Below are 24651 nucleotides of genomic sequence, written 5' to 3'. Positions count from 1 at the left end.
ACCCACATCAGGGAAACTTAGAACTCTTTGCTTTTGTAGACGTCATCACAACACACGGGTTCCAAACTCAAAACATCACCAGTGCTTTTCCAGGAAAACCAGACCTCACCGAGAGGCCAAAAAAATTTAGGATGACATTTGACGAACACGTTCACGGGACACAGACAACGCAAGACGAGACGAGACTAGACGAGTAGAAGTAAAAAACGAAGCGAAGCGCCAGCGATCGAGCTCCTGCCGGTCTGCGTATTTATAGCCAGATTCGGCCTTTCCAGAAACAATGTGACGTTACCTAATTTGCATATTGCCAAAACAACACAACCCGAAGAAAACACAGCTTGCCGGTTGCACAATTCTTATTTAATTTGGCATTCAGCACTTAACACCTCAACATGATTTCATCACGTCATTGACACGTGCTCTTTCGGAAGTTTACCGACATCTGCCGAATGACAACAACCAATCATAGCATGCCGCATGTTTTCCGAACACTTCCGATTCAAACTCGGACATTTGAGTGTTGGCGGCAGGTGGATGGGATTCTTCGCGCAAAGTTTTCTCTCGGAATGGCAAAAGGTAAGTCACAAAATGATTTTTCTTTTAAACAATATTGGTGAAATCCTTCAAGAACCAAAAATAAAGGCATTTAGCCCAACAAGTTCCCCCCTCTTGAAGGAATTTCATCAAAAAAACACATTATATACATTAAAAACATTTCACTACATTCATATTATATTTACAAAAGATACATTTGAAAAACAGTTCAAAAATTTGATACGCCCCCCTCATTTAATCCCAATTAAATATAATTTTACAAAGTTTATTTAAACAATTCTTAGATAGGGGTTTAGTGAAAATATCCGCGATGTTTATATTTGTCCTCACATATTTAATCAAAAAAATCTTTTGCTCAATTAGATTTCTTAAAAAATGGTACCTTACATCAATGTGTTTTGTACGCGAATTCTCAATGGGAGACTTAGAAAAATCAATTGTTGCAGTGTTATCACAATAAATAATTGTATCTCTAAGCTGGAGGTTTTCAATATTTAATTCACTTATTTCTGTGATTATCCTCTTCAGCCAGACCATTTCTTTTGCAGTTTCACCAAGTGAAATATATTCTGCTTCCATTGTGGATAACGCAACACATTTATGTTTAAATGTCCTCCAATTAATTGGGACCCGATCAATACACAAAATTGATCCTCCCATTGAGACCCTATCCTCCCGATTAGCGGCGTAATCGGAGTCTGAAAATCCCCGTAGATTTACACTATTGATTGAACTTAAATTTAGTTTGTATGATATTGTATGCTTTAAATACCCTAGCAATCTTAATAGAAAATCCCAATGCTTTCTTCCGGGATTTGCTTGAAATTGGGAAAAAATATTCACCGCATACGAAATGTCAGGTCGGGTCTTCCCCGCTATGTATGCCATACAACCCAACAAATTTCTGTATGGGAGCTTTTCTGCTTCCCTTTTTTCTTCCTCAGTTTTCGGGCAGTCGTCTTTCGACAAAACTGTACCCTTTGAGATTGGGAGAGTTGAATTTGGCACATAGTAATCAGAGAATAACTCCAAGACCTTCGAAATATAAGAGCTTTGGTGAATGAAAAGATTATTTTTATCTTCCACAAATTCAATCCCCAGGAGCTTTCTGGTTTTCCCCATTTCTTTAATATCATACATACTTTTAATTTCATTGATTACCTTTTTAATTAAATTTTCATTTTTTGCTAGAATTATTATATCATCTACATAAATAAGAAGAAAAGTATTTTTGTCTCTATGGTATACACAATTACATCCTTTTAATTTTTGAAAACCAAAACCACGAAGAACACTGTCTATTTTTAAGAACCAGTTTCTTCTGGACTGGTGTAGTCCATAGAGAGACTTCTTCAATTTACAGACAAAATTAGGGTGGCTTTTACTGACAAAACCCTCTGGTTGTCTCATGTAGATTTGTTCCTCTAAATCAGCATACAGGTAAGCATTTTTTACATCAATTTGTGAGTGACACCATTTTAAAAAACATATAAAAATAGAAAAGAAAACTCTTACAAGTGAAAACTCAATTACTGGACTGAAAACTTCAGAATATGACTCAATTGACTGACGGTCCCCCCTAACAACTAATCTGGCCTTGTATCTTACAACTTCACCCCTGTCATTTACCTTGAGGTCGTAGACCCACCTGTTTCCCAAAATTGGTTTCCCCTCTGGTGGGGGTACAAGGTCCCACACCTCCCTTTGGTTAATGACATCCAATTCAGACTCCATGGCCAGTTTCCAGTTGTCCACCTCGGGGGTAGCCATACATTGCCTATACGAGTTTGGTATAAAAATTTCTACCAAACTTGCTTCTTCACTTTCTCCCGAACTTTCACTGTCGTCACAGATTTCCCCTACTGTTGGATTTTTAGATGAAAAGTCAAAAAGTTTTGGTTTATACTCTATTTTATTTTCACTACAATATTTTAGAACCTGTTTTAGTGAATTTAATCTTACTTTATTTTTACCAGCAATTGTATAATAAATATCAGTCCTATCCCCGGTCTTTCTCTTTTTGGCTTCTCTAACCCATTTAATTTTTTCACAGGGAGTTTGCTCAACACTCTCCTGGATTTCCTGTTCAAGTTGAACTTCACTTATAGGCCTGATAAAGTTGAATTTTCTCTCATTTTTATTTTGGACTTTTAATTCCCCCCATCTTTCATTTTCATTAAACTTTACGTTAATAGTTTCTGTGACTGTTCTGGTTTCAGGATCCCAGATTCTGTACCCTTTGGTACGTAAGGCATATCCGACCATGATCCCCTTGGTAGCCCTCATATCTAACTTTTTTAGTTTGGACCTAGGCTGACCTACATAGGCAATACACCCAAAAATACGTAGGTGCCTCACTGAGGGTTTACGTCCAGAAAACAGTTCGAATGGGGTCTTGTCCATATTTCCTATTACCGTCCGATTTCTTACATAGTTGAAACAAAGAGCGGCTTCAGCCCAAAACTCATCCCCCAATCCAGAATCCTTGAGCATAGACCTCACACCATTCATTATGGTTAAATTATACCTTTCTACTACCCCGTTCATTTGCGGGGTGTAGGAATTGGTCCGCTCTATTTTTATTCCCTGATTGGTGAGATAGTTTTCAAAATCTTTGTTAACAAATTCTGTTCCATTATCGGAACGGATAGCCAAAATTTTTGAATTCAGGAATCTTTCAGTCCTTTTTTGAAAATTTACAAAAACATTAAATGCCTCATTTTTTGTTCTTAAAAAGAAAACATATGACTTTCTTGAGAAATCATCTATAATTATAAAAATATATTTCTTTCCCCCCAAGGACTCGGTCTGAAGGGGTCCCATCAGGTCCATGTAGAGCAATTGAAGTGCAGAATTAGTACGCCTTTCTGGCATAGATTTAAACGAGCACTTCCTCATTTTTCCTAATTGACAAGGGTCACAATTGGGTTTTTGCCCCTTCTTAATCTCCAGTCCTTGGACTGCACCAAGTTTACTCGTTTTGGTGATACTTTCCATATTTATATGGCAAAATCTCCTATGCCATTTCTCCATATCAATACTGACCATATTGGCCCCTTCAGACGGGTCCTTGGTCTTAAAGACTTTGGTATAATTAACATTTTCACAATCAATATAAAAATTTGGTTTAACATGATAAAGTTTATTTATTAAATTTGCTGTAAATAATTTAACATTTTCTTGATTAAAAACACAGATCTTTCCGGGCAACCATTTGAGCTTATAGCCCTGTCTGTCTATACAAGAACCAGAAATTAGGTTGCGTCGCAGTGTTGGAGCATAGAAAACGTTATTCAATGTGATGGTAACTAATTTTCCATCTGATTCAATTTTAAAAATCACTTTCCCAATGCCCTCTACCTGGCTCTTCACATTTCCTACAGCTACCTCCATTTGTGTGTTTTGTACAGGCTCTAGCTCGGCAAATAACGATTTATCTCTACAAAAATGAGATGTGCTGCCGCTATCCAATAGCCATGTATCCTCACATTTTGGGTAGGTAGTGTTTGCAGAAATTTCATTTACTGAACAAAACATTCCTGCCTGAGGGTCTTCTTTGGTTTGAAATTTAAAATTCCTATCCTGTTTTACTTTATTACGGCTCCAACACTTTGACGCAATATGCCCTTTCTTTTTGCAAATGTAACAAACTTTATTTTTAGCAAGAAATTTACTCCTACCATTTGCCATTCCGGAGTTTCCGGGTTTTGAAAACATTGCCGAATTTTCTATATTAGGCTCTTTGGCCAAATACCTAATCCTACCTTCCTCAGCTAGTAGTTCATCTTTTACTTTCGAGAAAGTAAATTTCTCTCCTTCCCATCTGTAGATGGCTTGAACAATGCTGCTGAAACTAGGAGGTAGATACCGTATCAATTGAAAAGTTCTGAGTTTTTCTTCCATAATATATCCATTTTCGACTAATTGGTTAAAAATTCCCCCCAACCTTGCAGCGAACAATCCCACCGTTTCACCTTCTTGCATTTTGCAAGAGAAGTAGGATTCCCACAATGCGGCTACTCTGGCCAAAGATGGGGGTTCAAAATTTGCCTTAAGGGCTTTCCAGGCTTCATTAGGATCTTCCAAATTATCGATTAACCTTTTTGTATCTTTTTCCAAGTTTAAATAGATGATGGCTAAAGCTTGGCCACATCTTTTTCTGTCAGCACTAGTTAACTCCCCTTCTGGTTTCTTTTGGGTAATCTCCCATAAATCCCTTTCTATGAGCACCATTTTTATATCTTTGGACCAGGTCGCCCAATTATGGGAGCCCAACTTCTCAACGTTTCTATAATCTTTCTCCATAATAAAGAAATGATTCAATTCCCTCCGGGCAGATCAACCACGCTCTGCTACCACCTGTTGGATATAATTTGAGGTTTATGGCCTACAGCTAAGCTGAAAATTAGGCAACTCATTTCCAACTAAAAATTTGAGGTAGTGGTCTGCCCGGAGAAAATAAAACATGAATCATTCTTTACACTGAAAAACATTTATTTGACACATATTGAAAATTGGTTACAACACAATGATTTGTTCCCCGGGAAAAATTAGAAAAAAGATCTTACAATGGGTCAATGCATGGATTAAAAGTCCTGTTGGTGTTCCAAGGTGACGTCTCACCGGTCGTTGGACAGCATGGCAATTTCCACGAATTGCAGGCAGGTCGATTCACACCGCGTGAGCCACAGTTCACCACATCAAGGAAAGGTATGCCAGGGATGGACGCGATCTTCTTCCGCAGGAGAACAAAAGACCCACATCAGGGAAACTTAGAACTCTTTGCTTTTGTAGACGTCATCACAACACACGGGTTCCAAACTCAAAACATCACCAGTGCTTTTCCAGGAAAACCAGATCTCACCGAGAGGCCAAAAAAATTTAGGATGACATTTGACGAACACGTTCACGGGACACAGACAACGCAAGACGAGACGAGACTAGACGAGTAGAAGTAAAAAACGAAGCGAAGCGCCAGCGATCGAGCTCCTGCCGGTCTGCGTATTTATAGCCAGATTCGGCCTTTCCAGAAACAATGTGACGTTACCTAATTTGCATATTGCCAAAACAACACAACCCGAAGAAAACACAGCTTGCCGGTTGCACAATTCTTATTTAATTTGGCATTCAGCACTTAACACCTCAACATGATTTCATCACGTCATTGACACGTGCTCTTTCGGAAGTTTACCGACATCTGCCGAATGACAACAACCAATCATAGCATGCCGCATGTTTTCCGAACACTTCCGATTCAAACTCGGACATTTGAGTGTTGGCGGCAGGTGGATGGGATTCTTCGCGCAAAGTTTTCTCTCGGAATGGCAAAAGGTAAGTCACAAAATGATTTTTCTTTTAAACAATATTGGTGAAATCCTTCAAGAACCAAAAATAAAGGCATTTAGCCCAACAGTAATAGATTGTCATCTGCATATTTCTTGTGATTTTAATTGTATGGAAATGATCGGAAATATTATCTCAATAATTTAAAATTTTTAACTGTTGCCATTTTATGTTTGTTAACAAATAAAATATTTGTAATTAACTCAAGCAAGGCTTTTAAAATAACTTTCAATTTTCACTCTTTGCTTTGCTTTTGCAATAATTCAGACATTGGGATGGTCGTCAAGTTTTTGCATGTGTAATTTTGTTTTTGTTGGGAATATTGCTTCCTCGTTTTTATTTATTGTGGTTTGATAAGATTTCAGAGACCTGAGAATGTGCTCAAACAAACAAAAAATATAACAAAAATTAATTTATATCAAGGCTGGAGATGAAAACAGTCTGGAAAAAAACGCTTTTTTGCAAATAGGTTTATTTTTGATCCGAAAAAGTTTATTTTTTTCAACTTTTCAGGAAGTTTTAATTGAAATTTTCAGCAAAAAGTGATAACATTAGAAATTTCTCAACCTTTGATTCTGATGCTATTTTCTTCTCTCCCCACCCCCTCCTTGTATGTTAAAATACTGTCCAACTTTGATAATGCAAGCTGTTGTTTGATAATATAATTTGCATATAGATAAAAAAACATTAAGTACTTTTTGCACAAAAAATGAGATTTTTTTTCCACAAAATTATCTCATTAATATCAATTAGGGGAAACGTTAGAGATGAGAGTATATATACATACTATATTAGGGTGCCCCCCCCCCTGAAAGTCAGTTTTTCAAGTTGCACGCCCTCTTATATTTTCCTCGTAGGTCAAAAAATTGTGAAAAAAAGTTTTATATAATTTAAGCAATGGCAACCTGTGCCGACTTGCACTCGAAAGTGTAAACCAGCCCTGCACATTAGGCCGAATGATAAACTATTTTTTCTGGAAGTACGAAACTTCATGCTCATAAAACATTGCTCCTATAGCCCCACATAAATAACAAAAATAATTATCCAAATTAAAAAATATTAAGGTGTCCAGCAAGAGGCCTAAAATTTATAATATTCTTCAAAAAATTATTCTTTTGATTTTTCTTTTAAAAAATTACATATGCATTTAAATAAATATCAAGTTAAAAAACTATTAGTGAACACATTTTCTATTCATCACCATTTGCAAATGAATAATAGAAAAATAATACATTTCAAATCAAAAATTTAACTTAAAACTGAAAAAATCCATATTTTGATTACCATGAGTGTGACTTTGACAATTGTAAGAAAGCAAAAATTGCTATTTAACGCTATTATCGACCCTACGGCTTATATTTTTCAGCTAGATAACTTCTTAAAATTTACTTTACATTTTAAAAAAATATATAGAAAAAAAATCTATTTTTTGAAGAAAATTACAAATTTTAGGTCTTTTGCTGGACACCTAAATATTTTTTGATTTGGATAAATATTTTTGTGATAAATGTGGGGCTATAGAGGCATCGTTTTATCAACATGAAGTTTCAAACTTACAAAAACAATTATTTTTTTCTATTTGGTCTAGTAGTGTTGGTTCACACTTTCAGACACGTTTAGGCAACAAAAATGTATTAGGAAATTTTATTACAAACAGACACGAAACACAATACTTGTTCTTATTACTTTGAACCTATTTTAATATTAACTTTTACATAACATTGAACAAAACTTAACTAACTTTTACATAACACTGAGCAAAATTTAATAAAATGTTTTGAAAAAATGCAGAATTTTTATTATTATAAAATCGCATAGAAGTATTTGGACTTAGACTGGATTGGAAAAAAATCAAAACTCAATAGTTTTCATTTTCAGTCAGTAAAGTTACATTGCATGGAAGGGAAATAATACTCATTTTTCTTTCAAACAATATCAATCATGTTTGAAAGTCAATAATTTTTGTTATTATTTCAAATTTCAAAGGCAATCTAAAATATAAAATGTAATTGTTATGATTAGACACACCTTACCCAATATTATTGGTTGAACGACGATTTGACTTAGTTTTGGAGTTTGACGAAGAAAGCTCTCAGTAGTTATAAAACAAGTAGTCATTTTTTTCTAATTAAACTTACCTTTATGTGTATTTCTGTCAAGCTGAAAAAGAAGATACCTGAATTGCATATATTTTTTAATGCTTAATCCTTTGCATGTTCCAAGAAAAACAGAGCCATTAAGAAACCCTTTTTTTTATTAATAAAACATCAATTTTTCCATTTTTTCCTATTTTTCCAGAAAAAAAAAAAAAAAAAAAAAACTTTTTTTCCTGCCACTTCAAAATTTCTGGAAATTTTACATCTCTAATCAAGATTTGTTAATGATCTTATGAGCCTCTATTGGGTCCCTCACAAAATCTAGACAGATTATATGTTTAGTATAAGGGCAAATCCAGCTTTTTGCATTGGAAGGGCTCATGATTGGAAGGGAGATGGGGTTATAAGTATTATTTGAGCAAATAGGGAATCGGGGCAATTTTTTATAAGTATAAGTCTTTAAAATGCAGCTTTAGGTTGTATTTAATTACTTAAAGAGCAGACATAATTTATGCTTGGTTGAGTTTGTCTACTGTGCAAATTTACATTACACAAATAAACTTTTAAGCAGACTTGGATAAAATGAATAACTTTCTGCAGCCACAAATCCTAACTGGAAAATTTTCTGCAAATAAATATTTTGCTTGATTCACCCTTGAATAAAAAAATAAATTTCTATTCAAATACAAAAAAAAAAAAAAAAAAAAGCTTTAAAATCATTTATTATTTTTTTAGCAATAACACATAGTGAATGCTCATTTTTCACCAACTGAAGAAAACTGCCTTAACCATTATTTTTTGCTTACTATCAATCCCATGATCATTATCATTATTTTCATTTTGTAGTGAAAAAGTTCATGTAGATCTGAAACTACTCAAGTTGCTGACAAAGATAAAACATAAGCTCCCTGCTTTTTACTTAAAAATTTTATCAAGGTGTTTGATTTTGTAAACAAATCGACAAAAACAACTACTCATTTAAAATTGAGTATTTCTGCAAAAATAAATACAGTATTTTCATATGTATTTATCTGTTAAAAAAGCGTAAAATTAATTAGGTGCAGATTACGTTTTTTTCTCTGTAAAAATGTTTATTTTACATAGCTTGAATTTCCTTCTTATGCGATTCAGGCTGTGTAAAATAAACAACCCTACAGTCATAGTAGAAGCAGTCTCTATTTGCAACCCTTAGATCCTTTGTCTTGAATCTTAGTCTTTAAGTAATTAGCATACTATGTACACGATTTCGAGAAGAAATTATAATTTTTTAGTTTAATTTTGCACAAGAAAAAAAAACAAAGAAGAAAGGACTAGAATGGCAGACAGGAAAATATTCGGAAGAAACAGAAATAAACCGTGGGATTTTTTAATTTTTCCTTTTTCTTTCAAATTAACGTTAGAGGTAAAAAATATTTTCTGCAGAGCCAAAAATGTTCTGCAGCCGCCGTTCGCGCGTTCGTCTACATTATGCAAGACTGCTCTTAAGTTGCAAAATAATTTGAAAAAAAGTTGATTTTAAAAGTTCAAGAAATATTAAACACATGATTTGAGTGAAGCATTAGTGAAACATAATACACATTACCTGAAAGTCTGGATACACAGGAAGCTCTTCGATTGCATGAACATTGGGTTTACTGTAGTGCTTCTCAATCTATAAATAAAAAACACAACATTAAATTATAAAAAAAGGCATTTTTTCCAAGTGATTAGGAAATTATTGAAAAGAGGAAAATAAAAAAGTGATACAGAAAGAAGTGGTTCAAATTTGCTTGAGATTTCACAGCTCATTTTGTTGTAATTTAATACAGGGTGCACAAAATGTCCATACAATAAACTAAGTTTGGGAAAAATGTTTGCATTCTGGGAGACATTTTTACAAAAAAATAATTGAAATTAAAAAGTTATTTTTTGTTAAATTTTGTTGTCATGCAGGGATTTATCACCGAGTATGTAAAAGAACTAAGAACTTATAAAATAGGTTTCGTTTTTTCTTTCTTTTTTAATTCTGGTAATAGACTGGCAAATTATGTAAAAAAATTAACAACTGCCACTGATTACATATTAAATCTGAGCTGCATAATGTATAAAATTGCTAAGTATATCTAAAAATATTTTCAATGTAATGAAAATACAGTTTGAGGCGCTTTGCCAAAATCTAGACATTCTACCTCCCCCCATATGCCATAGATCATTTTTACTCAAATGAGCTTCAAAAGTCATATTTCTTTAGGCAGAGAGGCTGGTTATGTTCACTCAAATGAGCTTCAAAAGTCATATTTCTTTAGGCAGAGAGGCTGGTTATGTTACCGTAAGCTTGAAAAAGGTTTAGTGATTAAATGTACTATTTTTCCAGATCTAAAAAATTGAAGCTAAATAATAATAATAAAATTATTGTAAGCTGAACCTTTGACCCTCTCCTGAATCTGCCCTTGTAAATAAAAGTAAAGTTTATAATACTTTACTTATATATAATTTTGGAGAAAATTGATGATATCATCACTAATTAAAAAGCCATAGCTGGTGACTCAGTTCAAGATTTGCTTTAACAAGTTAGAAATAAATTGTAAAAGAGAAAATAATTTATGTAAAAATATAAACAAATGCAATTGAATCCTTTTTTCTTAAAAAGGAGAAATCATGGAATAAAACATTCTTTTCTTTATTTTCTTAAAAAATCAATTTTAAGTGTTGAATTATATCATAAATTGTCTTGTTGGAGTTCAATAATAAAAATCCTTAAGAGTCCGGTCATCCCCGTAAGCGGCCACATTTTCAAAAAACGGAGGGGTGGCTGCTCAAACATTGGCCAAAAATGGCCAAATCGATAGTTGCATCAATAAAGTTGTAACCATACTTAAATATTTAGTACATATTTGATGTATTTATAATTAGGGGTGTTAGTGGAAGCTAATAAAACTTTTTGAACAAAATGTAAAATTTTCTGAAATTTGCAATTTTTGAGGATTAATTTTAAAATTTAAATGTACATAATTTCAAAAAAATTTTGACATGCATTTTAAAGACGGCTGCTAAATGCTTTGGAGACAAAATTTTTAATTCCTGTAAAGGATGCAAAAAGATTGCACATGGCAGTATATCCTGTAGATGAAATAGGAAAACAAAAACCTGCAAAATCATTAACTATCACTAAAAGCAGAGAGAAAAGGGAGAAAATCATAAAACCTGATACTAAACGTGTCAAAAAGAAATAAGTAACTCTTGAGGTCAGCCCCCGTCTTAAATTCCCCCATCCCTTTCCTAATTTTGGCATATGGATGAATAAATTTTTGGAGTACTAGGAAATTTTGGAAAACTAACACCCATGATTCTTATATGCAGGATGTAGAAGGTGATTTTATGAATACTAGTTTAATACTGCTCTAATTTTTATTTCTAATTTATTGTGTGAAAACTTTAAAATATTTGGCATTATTTTTATGATTTAATACACAGAAGAACAAAAAAATGTTTGAGAACTGATTTCAGATATGTTTGGGACTCTGAATCGAAATATGAAATTAGTTTTTTTCTAGCAGCTCCACCTTTTTAAATAAGTGCTGCTGTTTTACCCAAAATGTGCAGTTGTGACTCGTTTTGCGCACTTCTAAAGCAAGTGTAGGCTTCTTAAACAAGGATTGCTTCTGGCAGAGTTACCCTATTGTCAGCCTACAGTCTTAACCTTCTTCCTGCAGAACTTAAAGGAAAATTCACCAGATGCAGTAAAAGTTTGACAAGTTTAGTAATAAACCTTCAACAAGTTAAAGTAAATTTGTAAGTTCTTGGTTTCCATATATTTGCTTCACGCGATGTGTGATGAGCTGGATCTTTGTATACGAAGGCCTTATTAATAGGGCCCTTTCTTTCAGGGCCCGATTAATATAGTGAGTGACCCGAAATAAACATTTTTTGGGGGATCCTCTGAAGTCAAACCTTATTAACTTATACATTTAATGGGGAATGACAATTTCAGGGGTGTTGAGATGTTTTACTACTTGTTCAAAGTATTTGTTGGGAGGCAGAGTATCCCACACTTAAATACACATAAAAAAGGTAAATAACGGAGAAAACTTAAGAAAATCAAGGTCAAGTTTTCTTAAGTAAGACTACTACAATTTTAGTCATTTTGAGGTTCTTAAAAATTAGGGACCCATGTTCAAGAGCCTAATTGGGCTGTTTGGTAATCAATCTCTTATTATTTGTACAATACAATAGGAATTAAAAAAATCCCTGTTTGGTGTTTTGTTTGATCTATAGATGTAACTTAAACCTGTTTTATGTATATTTAAATGTTATATCTCAGAAATTTGAGCCTGTGAGCAAAAACTGATGTCATATTTGAACTCAGGGTACCAAATTCATATGAAATCAGTTCCAAAAATCCCCAGCACCAAAATTCAGTTACCCTGTGCTTATTACTAGCCCAGCAGCCCTGGTTCTACACAGCTGTCATCAGTTTTAATAAAATATTTTGATTACATATGTTTTCATAAATTCTTTTCACTAAGTGTTTCATAATGTTACTAAAGAAAGAAAGAAAGAAAACAAAAAGAAGAAAAAAATTGTATCTGAGATGCTAACTTACCGGAATTTTGGCATCAGAAAAGGTTTTATTAATAGCATTGATTTGACTCTCTCGATCCATGTACATATTTTCTTCCTTGAAAAGCTTTTTGACATTGTAACCCACTCTAATTTGTTAAAGTAAAATAAATCAATGAACAAAATAATAGTAATATGCAGTAATACTTTTTAAATTAAAAAGAGAAATCAATATAATAAAAAGAGTTTATTAAATGCTTTGGGAGATACATGGCAAGAAATTTTTCCCCCCATAACGCTTCAACACACAAGTCAGGCCCATAATTAGGATATATCAAAGAGGGTTGTTCCCACACCCCCTCCCGTATTTTGGAAGCACAATCTAATTATGTATTTCTGCAAGTTTTTTTCCCCCTCTTTTTTCCCCCTTTTTCCAAAAATACAATAATATCTCTCTTGCTAACTCCCTCCCCTTGAAAACTTTGAAATTATGGGCCTGAAACAAGTACTATTTATACTAAAGTTTAGGAAGCAAAATTTTTTAAAAACAATAGTATGATTCACATTACTTTACACCTCAGAAATTAACGAAAAGAGGACAAACTAATATTCACTATTTTGAAAGAAAAATATCTTAAGGGGGGAGGGGGAATTAACAATATTCAAAGAAAATAATTTAATGAACCATTAAGTTGATTTTATCTGTTTGGAGGAAATTGTTCTATTCATAATTAGTCAGCAGCTGAACTGCAAAGCAAATGTAACAAAAATAACAAAAAAAAAAAAAAAAAAGGGGAAAACCTACAATGAACAAATTACATTAAGCAACCTAACGTTGAAGTTAGACTGTAAGTTGAACTGAAACTTCAAACCTATCCAGAAATGTTCAGCATTTTTTGAAGTGTGGCATAAAAAAAATTTAAATTTATAGTTCACAAGGTTTACTAATTAACAAACAGTAAGACCTGAACTTAAAGTACAACAAACTTACTTTGTTTCTGTTTTTTCACTGCAATTTCCATATCTGTTAAACTCGTTGGATATGTACTCGGTTTTCTTCAGCCAAGGAACAGTTTTGTTATGATGTCGAGACCTTAAAAAAGGTTGCAAATGTGAGTTACAAAAAATATTAATGCCATTTTTAAATTAAAAATTATGTTTGACCGTCTAAAAACTCCACAAATTATACTTTCTTTTTTTCTCCTGATTACTTAAAAGAAAATATTTAAAAACGTACCTCTTTGAATCCTGTGGAGTTAAACTGTCTTCTTCTAATAATCTCTCATCATCTGGATGTAGTGTAGCTGCAAAAAGAATGTGGCAGAGAATTAGAAAAGTTTATATTTGCCAAGTTAAATTTGCTATTAATCCTCTGACTGTCCTGGGTCATGAGTAAGATGTGTGAAATTGTTTCCCATGAAATTTTTTTTGGAGTAACCTTGCCATGTAAATCATGTGCTCTACCTTCTATCAATGCCTAGCTACCTCCCTGCGCCTTGGACCGTTTCACAACGAATATTTACATCAGAAAAATTAGTGTAAAATTGTCTTGAAAAGTGCACCCTGGAGCGTGACAAGATGTTCAAAACCATCAGAGTTAAAGCAGGGGTCTTCAAACTTTTCGGGCAAGGGTTCATTTTTGAAAATTTCTTACGACTCACGGGCTAGTACACAGATAGAGAAAACTAATCACATAAAATGTAGTTCAGTATTAGCATTATTTTTTTTAAATTAAACCTAATTTATATACATAATAAATATATTTCTAATTGGTCGTTGCTAGGGCATTGCTAGATTTTAAACCTATGTTTCAAATTTTGTATATCAAATTTGAAGTTCTTGTTCTCATCTGGTACATTTCAAATTAATCATCATGGGAAGTAAAACCTTTCCTCAGTTAGCACTAGAATGAACATTTATTAACCCCTGGGTTAAAATATTAAATAATTAAATTTACCTTAAACCTTAAAATAATTCCAAATGGACTTACTTCAGTAGCTATCAACCTCATGAGAATGAAATTTTCTTAGTTAATCATCGTATCAGCGTTAGTAATTATCTGTGAAAAAATTCCATTTATTACCTGTTATAAACATTTTGCATAACATTATTTAGTCCCTTATTGACCGGAATGTTCTCCACTTTATATTTTCTGTTTATTTCTAATGAAACAAAGCATAAAAATTATAATGAATGAACCCAGAAGCTGAATTACATGATGAATATTTGGACGATTGACATTGCATTTTTTCTCAAACATAACTTTAGAAACTTAAAAAATATAAACACATAAGAAATTATTACAGTGGAATTAAACACAGTTATTATTCAGTCATGACTTGATTGATCTATGCATCTAAAATACCAAAATCTAAAATTTTGAAAATTACTATAATACTGCTTAATGTTAGAGCCATAACTGGTGTAAACTTACCAGTAGGATCAATGGCATAGGTATCTGGGTTTATTAGATCTATTTCCACACCCAGGTCATGTTCCGTCAAGAGATCATGCTTGTAATTTCTTTCCAATGATGTTGGCTTATAATCAACAAATCTGAAATAAGAATAGTTTTGCACCTTTAAGTCATTTTCAAAAGTCTATACTGGTATAAAAGTGAAAATCTGTTTATTTATGTTAATCTGTTTCAGAAAAAACTTAGAAGTTTCATGAAACAGAAATCAATGAGAAAGCTAACAGTATTCTGCGACATATTTTTAACAATGTGTGATGTTAGAAATATCAGGATCGTAGCAAACAACTGCATTTGAGGCTGCTCTTAATTTTATGTAAAAGATTATGAGCAAGCATCACGATATGGTTTAAAATCATAACTAGGTCTAAATCTATTTTTAGTTGGGTGACACTGAACAAGAATGGAAATCGTGCCCTATTTTGTTACTTGCTTTCACACATAAAAAATTTTAAATTTGAATGAAAAAAAGCATATTCATCTACCCTTTGATGATAATTGCTAACTGCTTTAAAAGCTAAAATGCCAGTTCCAGAAGAGGGTGCAAAAATGCGCAATTTCAATCGATGTTCTATATCAAATACAGGAGAAAGAAAGCATGGGAAAAATTGCTTTTCATTCAAATACCTCTTTTCTTCATTCTAAAATTGCACTATATTCACAGATTAAAACAAGCATTTGTACTATTATAGTTTCCAAGAGCTCAGTGAAGTTTTTAATGCTGTTGTAAATTGTAGAATTCAAATAAATTAGAAAACACTATGAGGTAAGTAAAGTTAAAATTTATTCACATTAAAAGGAATTAGTAAAACTAAGGCTAGCGCCATCAAAACACAACTGAAACAACCAACTTTCAAACGATGCAATCTGTTTTTATCTCTTGCCGTTGCCAATTTCATTTCACAATATTTTACTGCAACAACGCCCACTTCTGAATTAATCTGGCCGTAACAGCTGTTAAGAATAATAATTGGTAGTTTTAAATTAAAGAATTTAATTTTCCATACAGCAGCTGTGTCAAAATTATCCACATTATTTGAGACTTTTACTTTTCACTCAGGGCCCCCCGTACCTACCACTATTTGTGGTTTAACCAGTTGGATGGGATCCAGAAGACAGCTCTGATTTTTTGATCCAGACCCCAAACCGAGCAATCCCGGGTCCAGCACCACAAAGGTATTATTTCACTTGGAGGACTTCGTGACCATGAGCATATTTAATATCCCTTAGTTATTATTAATGAAGACGGTAGGGTCAGGGGTGATAGTGAACTCAAGTAAAATATTCTGAAGACTGTGAAATTTTTGGATCCTATGACAAAGTTCAAACCCCCCCCCCCCCACAGGTTTCGAAAATGTCCTATATTTTGATATATATATATATGATATTTTCAATTAGCACTAACTAAAGTCTTCAAAATAGCAAATACATCCTCAAATCACTCTTTTTTTTTCTTATATTATAATTATGTAGATTTAAAAATAAGGTTTCTTTTATTATTTATATCTATTATTTCATTTTACTTTTCTATCGATTTTAATGGAGTTAACTTAGCATTAGCCATTTTACTGATCTTTCTTCTGTTAGCTACTTGTACAGTTGGATGATTCATCAGAAATAAATAACATGCATTAGTCGGTGCAGGTTCATAAGACATTTTCTTTTTTTCTGAGCAATGTTTAACATTTAATTAGGCAATTTTAATATGAATTCAAATTGTTATATTACTAATAATTTTTATGAATATAAAATACAAGTAAAAAAGGAATACTTTATTACTTTTTTACATTATTGATGTATTAATACAGCATAAAAATATAGTACATAACTTTTTGTTTATTTTTAACAACAAATGAACAATATTACTATGATTAATGTACTTTTTTATATTGAAAATAGCATAATTGAAGAAAAAAATATCGAAAATATCAAAATTTAATGATATTTTCAAAATAAATATTGGATATATATTGCGATATATATCATGATATATATCGGCAAACCCTTCCCCCCCTCCCCTTAAAAACTGTTCAACTATGCATACAAAAATCATTAAATCATTGGAAAAAAACAATGGTTTTTTGAATAATTTTGCAGTTTTAGAATGTATTGTTAGCCCTAACTTTTTGGAAATGGCAACAAAAAAAGGTTTGGAATTTTCTGAAATTTCAGATTACAAACACTTTTGGGTGGGGTCTTCGACCCTTCTAGGATCGAACCCGGGACCCTCTGGTCACAAGCCCAATGCCTTTCCAGTCAGACCACCACAGCCCCATTATTTGAGACAGAAATCATGTTAAATGGTTACTACAAAACAAGTAGGAAGAGCAATGTTATCATTTTAAATAGAAAAAACAAATAAAAATTATTAAATAATTGAAGAACAACTAACCTATTGGGCAGAAATGGGTAAGTGATGAATTTTGGATCAAATGGAATGTCAGGTAAAGTGTTACAATATTTCACTCTGCATACTAAGTCAGATCTACAGGAGAAAAACAAAACATAAGTAAACCTAATCATATAAAAATCACATGACACTTCAAAAAAAAAGTACTATACAACACATTAAAATACACTTAAAATGCAGTACAAATAAGTACAAGCAGTACAAACTTTCCAGTTTTGTTGTTCCAAGTCTTCTGAAAACTGAATAGAAAACTAGTTATTAAGAACCAAAAACTAGCAATTTGCATTTTTGAAAGAAATACTTTATATCATTGTGAGAATAAGTGATACTTTTATGCAAATAAATAGCGAATAGGGTTTTCTGCAATTTTTGGAGACCACTGCCCTGAGTTTTTAAGTTAACCTTCCAAGTGCCTGTGCACCCAGCTCTCTTCTTAGTAGCATACCTTGGGTAGAAATGCACCGAATACCGCATTTTGTCGAATATCGATTACTCGGTTAAAATTCAAATCAAATATTCGGCTGAATACTGAATATTTGATTAAAAATTTTGAACTGTAATATTTCAATTCTAAGCCAATATAAAATATAGAATGCAGGGCTCCCAACACATTTTAGCCATAGAAAAGGGTAAAAGAGGACCACTGTCAATTAAAAAGGGGGACTAAGGAGGACCAGTTAGGATTAAAAAGAGGACCTTGGGAGGACTACTTATTAAATCCAGGGAAGCACCAAAAGGCAAATTAGCTGCCTGCTATAAATCCATGCAGGCAATTCATTCATTAACCATAATAATGATTTTTAATGATAAAACTCATCACCATCTGTACAACTGAACTTTTTATCCATTGAATTATACTATTATTTACAAACATTTGGATGGGGGCAGGGGAGTGACAAGCAAGCATGTAACTTAACATTTTACAGAGAAAATTTTAACTAAGAAGTAAATTTTCTACTAATTAACAACTGAAAACTGGCTGATTATAAACAACCAGTTAAGTGTAAGATAACTCAGTGCATACCTAGTTAAGACCTTTTAGATACACTTTTTAAAATAAACATCTTAGCACATAGTCATTTACAAAAATTTTTACGTAACCAGTTTAAACAGAATTCATTTTGATATAAGGTACTGCAAGACAAGAAGATATAGTTTAGAGGCCCATGAGGGAGTACCCCCCCCCCCCCTCCCTCCCGGAGCCCTTGTTCTTAACAAATATTTCCAAGTCCTGGCTAATGGGCGGTAATTTACTGAATATACCTAATATGGTAGTTTATATACATATGAGAGTTTATCACCAAACACCAAACCCAGGAGGTAATTTCTGGCTACGCTACTGCCTAAGCTCAAAAATACTAGAGGCCCCCAAAGCAGAATACTTTACGATGCTCTGTAAGGTGAAGTCATTTAACCAAAATTGTTCTGCTAGTACTTCAAGCATTGTACGTTGAAAATTGTGATTTTCCACAAATTGGATACCAAATATTAAAGTTGTTTCATATATGAGTTTTTTTTTTTTTTTTTTTAACTGGAGTGTTGCTATTTATTTCTGTGGAAATGAGATATTTCCAGAAACATCACAGCTTTCAACCAAATGACTAATTAAAGCACACTGAATTTAGAAAATTAGTTGATCATGAAACCTATAAAATCAAAAAAACTTCCGCTTGAAATTCTCCAAAATTAGTTTATATCCTTTCTAAAATGCATAAAAAGAGCAAATTTACAAAATTTTATAAAAATCCGAACCTAGGTGTCAAGCCACATTTTTTTTGGTTAATTTTACATGGCATGAAGGAGCAATTAAAATAATGTTACAAAATAAATAAATTACTGAAATAATAAATAAAATGAGTCAAGTTTGGGTTGCATATAATAAAACACTTCAAAACTTTATAAATAATGGAAATATTTTCTGGATGCAAAGAGATTGAAATCTCAAACAAAGCACGCAATTTCCGATGATGGACGTGTTTCAATTTTGGCATATTTCCGAAACAAACGTGGGAAAAAAAATTCCCATTCACTTTTTGCATTTTTTTTGTAAAATATCCAGTTTTTGGGTATTTACCCAGGCCTTGGCTAAATACCCAAAAAATATTTACCTACCCGCTGGGTATTTACCCGATCCACATCACTATATATTCATTAAGTTGTCCAGTATCTTCTCCCGCTTCTCTTATCAAAAAGGTATTTTGGTAAAATGATAAATGTCTATAGTACTGTTCTCGTCTGTAACTGAGTCTCTGGTTTTAGCAGCGGCCTTCAAACATTTGCAAGTTGGAAATCCTTGTTTTACTCCATATGAAATATTGATTAAACACAATGTAATTACAATTAATTTTTGTAATCAAAATTTAATAATCCTTTGCACTTAAAGACAAAAAATAAAAATATCTGGCAATGTTTGAACTTCATTTCTCAATTTTAAAAGTAAAATTATTTATCAGATACTAACTTTGTAACTGATGAACAAGAGACTAAGACAGCAGAAAGTCACTTGAATAAATTGTAATAATTTAGGCATTTTGAGTTTGTATTTGTTGTAAGATAAAAACATGCAAGATTCTTTATTTATGATGTAACACATTACCATGATCATAATTTTATCAAATCATACATTAGAAAAGAAATTAATTATCCATTTATGCAGAATTTCAGATAAACATTGACCAAATTAGCCATTTACTATTATCATTATTTTTTAGTATTATTTTTGCTTTGGAATGATTTATCTTTTATTCATTTTCAATTAATAATAGAAAAAATTTATGTTGATAAGATTGCAATGTAAAATGGAAAAGCATTTTCATTTCACAAAATAGAATACATTTTCTTCTATAAATTGGTATAAAATTCAAATATTACCTACAGTTAAAAAATTTTTACCAAATATCCGGCATTTAGCCGAATATTTGGTTTGAGTTTTGACCGAATATTTGGTTCAAGGCCAGGCCCGTGTCTAGGATTTCATAAAGGGAGGGGTTTTTGCAGGCCTGTCACTTCAAAATATTTTGTTTTGAAGGGGAGGGGCAAAGCGTTTGATCGATACATTTTATCTGAAAAAACAACAAAATATGTACAAAAATGCTTAAATTCATCATGTTTGCAGGGATGTGCCAGTTGCGACAAACTGCTCCAAAAGACTGCTAAATGAACTTTTCTGCTCCAAAATCGGACAAACTTGCGCCAAAAGTGCGATTTTGCATTTAATGTTGCAGTTCCTTCAGCATATTTGGCAGTTTTTTCAGATTATCCTCAAGTTTAGGCATTTGGAGCTTGTTTTTACGATTGTTTTTATATAGCCCCGATTTTTTGTGTATTTCAAAATCCGATTGCATTCGCTTTTGAAAAATTCAATCGTTTTAATTTACTATGTGATCGTTTCCTTTGAGTTGAAAAATTTTGCATTGACCATTATTTTCAACCATTCTTATCTTTTGTTTTCAGAAGAAGAGGACTTGAAAGTTCGTCTTCTTGCCACGCCCACTCAAAAATGTCAAATCTAGTTGCATCCGAATTGATCTAAGCAAATGCCATGTGTAAAAATTAATATTGTTCAACAGTTTTTAATCTTGGGTTTCTTAAGATTTTAGGACAGAAAATTGATCTCTAACTTTGGTTGGAGACACATAAGATAGCAAAAATCGGGGAATTCTAATGCTCTGGCGATGAAAATGCAGACAGTTAAAGTTTCTGAAACTCAAGCATTACTTTCCATATTCTAAGCCTGCCTCAAAATTTTAATTTTTATTTTTTCACGTGTATTTTAAAATTCCTTTTCTTATGACATCAAAAGCATTTTTTTTCATTGTAATTTCATTATTAATTTTGTGATTAAATATCAAATAGTTAAAAATTAAAGGTTTTAATGGTTTCCTTTGCTTGATCTTCAGATTTGTTAATCAAGTATCTCAGTATGTAACATATATGACTATGTGTATAAGGTCAAATGTTAGTAAATAACTTACAGGTACCAAAAAAAAAAGATTAATAAATAGCTCTTTAAAACTCACTTGTAATTTGTTGAGATAAAGTTTTTAAATTTAACTATTCTTTTTGCTTTTTTTTCTTAGCCTTTTTGAATATGTTTTTGAGTTTCGTGTATATATATTTTGTGTCTTTTACATATATGTATGAACTACATAAAAGCAAACAAAATTTAAAAATAGATATCAAACACACCAAAACTTAAATGTAAACAAAAGCAGTGATGTATTAAGCAAAGTAAATATGTGAGCTATATCTCCAAACTCACCATTTTCCTGCTCCCAAGATTGCTCTAAAAGCGAGTTTAGGACGGCACATCCCTGTGTTTGTAAAATCCAGGGAGAGGGGTAGCAATTGACCCCCCCCCCCCTGATCTCCCAAATGACGGGCCTGCTTTTGGCTTCAATTATTTTCATTCTTAGTTGCATTGTCAGGAAAACACACTTCAGTGTGCAAATAATTCTTCACTGTTTAAGGTCACAATGAGGGGCTTAGCAGTTTGGAGGGGAGGGGGATGGTTCAAATTCACAGAAGATTAGGTTTTAAGTAATATACTACCTATTCTATTAATGTATTTTACACGTAGCAGAACCTCGTTTAGCCAGCGCCTGTTTATCCGGATCAAATTTGTAGAAAAAATGTATTTACGTAAATAATCATTTAAAATTATGATTTCAAGAACAGAAGTTTAAATGCGCCAAATACTCGGTTTCATTTCAATTAAGCATACTACTCCTGCAAAGGACGTACAATAAAGTATAGTACTAATTTAGCAAACAATATGATATACTTTGGATGTCAGCCCAATACTATTGCAGCTGAATTATAACTGATGAAGTAATTGAGAGAAAATGGTATGATATAGTTTTGTTAGAAAGCATTGTTTTTTGGTGCAATAAAAGATAAGTCTGCATATTTAAGAATATTATTGATTATTATTAGGATTTTCGTTTATTAGGATTGCCTTTGGTCCTATCTAGTCCGGATAAATGAGGTTGTATTGTACATGTAAGGATCGATATGAACACCACCTCCCAGAAGGAAATTTTTGGTTGGGCAAGAAAACCTCAGTATTTATCCATTTTACTGCTTGTTTAGATTCAAACATATTATCTGTTTACAGTGCAATATATTGCAACAAGTACTGAGAAAATTTCACAAACTCTTTTATAACATATGTTTTCAGGTTTCAATATTGTAAGATAATGCTTAGCAAACTAAATAGGAAGAGTTTTGATGCAGATGTAAATTACATTAACAAACGCAATTACTATGCATCTACAGAGCGACAACAGTTATCGCTTTTTGTGAAACGCCCCTGATCAAAACCCCTTATGAGAAGCAATATTAAACAAAGTATTAACAGCCCATTCAACTGTTCCTCCATCTCTGTTTTTCCAAAACATGATTTTAGTTGATTAAGAGAAGACAGTGTCGTAAGTTACCAGGCAATTTCAAAGAGAATGCTTCTTAAAAAAAGTTCTGTACACAAATTTGAACGTTAAAGCTAATTTTAAGTCAAATATGCACAATTCTTCATTTATTTATTTATTTTTTCTCCAATGGGAGGGGTTTAACCCCTAAAACCCTCCCCTTGGACACGGCTCTGTTCAAGGCATTTGGTAATCGGTGCACTTCTAGCAAAAAATCATGCTGTGCTTCAAAATCCTTAAAATTCGATAGAAAAACATAACATGTAAATACATTGCTGAAGTATTAAGAAAGTTTTTAATAAATATATAACTTGTGAAATTGTCCCCTCAAGTTTACCAATTCCTCCCTAAAATCTGGGCTGAAGGGGAAACATAAAATCTGAACCCTATTTCAAACCCTGATGGTATGAGCAATGTTGTCAAAAATATGATTTTTACTACTAAAGTTAATTGATTCTGAATCCTCTCTATCACAGTAAGTATTGTAGAAAGTTGCAAACTTTATATGCTGAAAAAGATGGGGAAATCTGTTGTGTTCGAACAGAGTCATGTATTCAAAATAAACATTACTACTTGCCTTTTTTCACCAGGTCGAAGTTTCCGATCGCGTTCGTCATCCGTAGTCCCAGTCTGTATAGTGGGGGGCATTATTCTGATGGATGAGATGCTGTGTAAGTTTAAAGTAATTTACAATTCTTCCAACATGGAGAATTTTTCATACAAGCAACTAATTACGTGTTATTACCTAACAACAGACAGCACACAGCAGCATAATATAAATAAAAATTTGGAATTTTACAGAACAGAATAGTTGTTGCCAACACATAAGTTTTAACCTTAAAAGTTACAAATATTTTCAGCAGGAGGGGATTTTCGCGGATCCCAAACGCTATAGCAGGAAAGATTCTCTAGCGTAATAAGATTTCCTCCATAAATGCCCTCAATTATATGTTTTTCAGTATAAAATTTCTGTTTGGTGTAAAGTTAGTTACATGTATCAGCTGTAGAAAAAGGAAGCCATCAAAAAAGCTTGCGTTCGACGAGCTCAACCGGTCACTACCGGTTAACCAATCACGTGACCACTAATGATCACGTGCTAACAGCTTAAAATGATAACCGAAAGATGATAGAACGCTGCGGTTAGCAACCGTTTACTCACCGGTTGACTGGTGAGGTTCATCGAACGCAGGCAAAGTTATATTTGTAACAAGTGTACATAATCAAAAGCTTTTCGTCATAGACATTTTTACTACCACTTTGATTTGCAACTTGAGATAAATCTTTATTCAAATATAATACAATCCTCAAAGCTTACGTTCGACGAGCACGACTTGTAGCGACCGGTTGGTTAATCAAGTGACAGCAATGACGTCAACGGTTACTAACCGGTGTTCAGGGACCAATGCTTCATCGAACACTTTCGGTTGATCACCTGATCACCGGTTACTTGTGCAGACACGACGCAGACAAATAACATACAGTTGAAAAATGTATCTAATTGGTCAAAAATGTCACGTGGTTCCATCAAGCAATCAACCAGCTGGAGTTGCGGTCGACCGTTAGATCAACTAGAGTCCCTATCATTGAGCTCTATATAGTATCCTGGAGAGAAGCTACAATAGTGGAAACTTGAGCTCGCTTGGCGGGAGAAGGGGTAGAGTGAAAGACTAGATTTGTAAGATTATCGCTGTTTCGCTGGCATTACGATTTTTGCTGATGCACTGTGCGATCGCTGATCTCATTGGATGCAACCAGTGGTGCAATAGCTGCGCTTTTTGGGAGAATGGCAGTTTTGTTTTTCTCTTGAAA

General features: G+C 32.9%; 1 protein-coding gene across 1 annotated transcript in view; it reads right to left on the bottom strand.

Annotated features, from left to right (window-relative positions):
• Window positions 1-23634, bottom strand: part of LOC129223733 (RNA polymerase II-associated factor 1 homolog) — a 39269-nt gene extending 15635 nt beyond the window's left edge. Inside the window, exons 1-7 of the mRNA XM_054858089.1 lie at window positions 23420-23634; window positions 17399-17491; window positions 14968-15089; window positions 13771-13837; window positions 13525-13626; window positions 12577-12682; window positions 9577-9645 (exon numbers count right to left, since the gene is read on the bottom strand). Of these exons, the coding sequence (XP_054714064.1) occupies window positions 9577-9645; window positions 12577-12682; window positions 13525-13626; window positions 13771-13837; window positions 14968-15089; window positions 17399-17491; window positions 23420-23490 (630 nt within the window). The 5' untranslated portion in view covers window positions 23491-23634. The remainder of the gene's footprint in view (window positions 1-9576; window positions 9646-12576; window positions 12683-13524; window positions 13627-13770; window positions 13838-14967; window positions 15090-17398; window positions 17492-23419) is intronic.
• Between the last annotated feature and the right edge of the window lie 1017 nt (window positions 23635-24651).

Source organism: Uloborus diversus, chromosome 6 (genome assembly GCF_026930045.1).
Source record: "Uloborus diversus isolate 005 chromosome 6, Udiv.v.3.1, whole genome shotgun sequence".
In the NCBI taxonomy this organism is placed as follows: domain Eukaryota; kingdom Metazoa; phylum Arthropoda; class Arachnida; order Araneae; family Uloboridae; genus Uloborus; species Uloborus diversus.
Note: the sequence above shows the minus strand (reverse complement) of the source record. Positions and strands in the feature narration are given on the sequence as shown.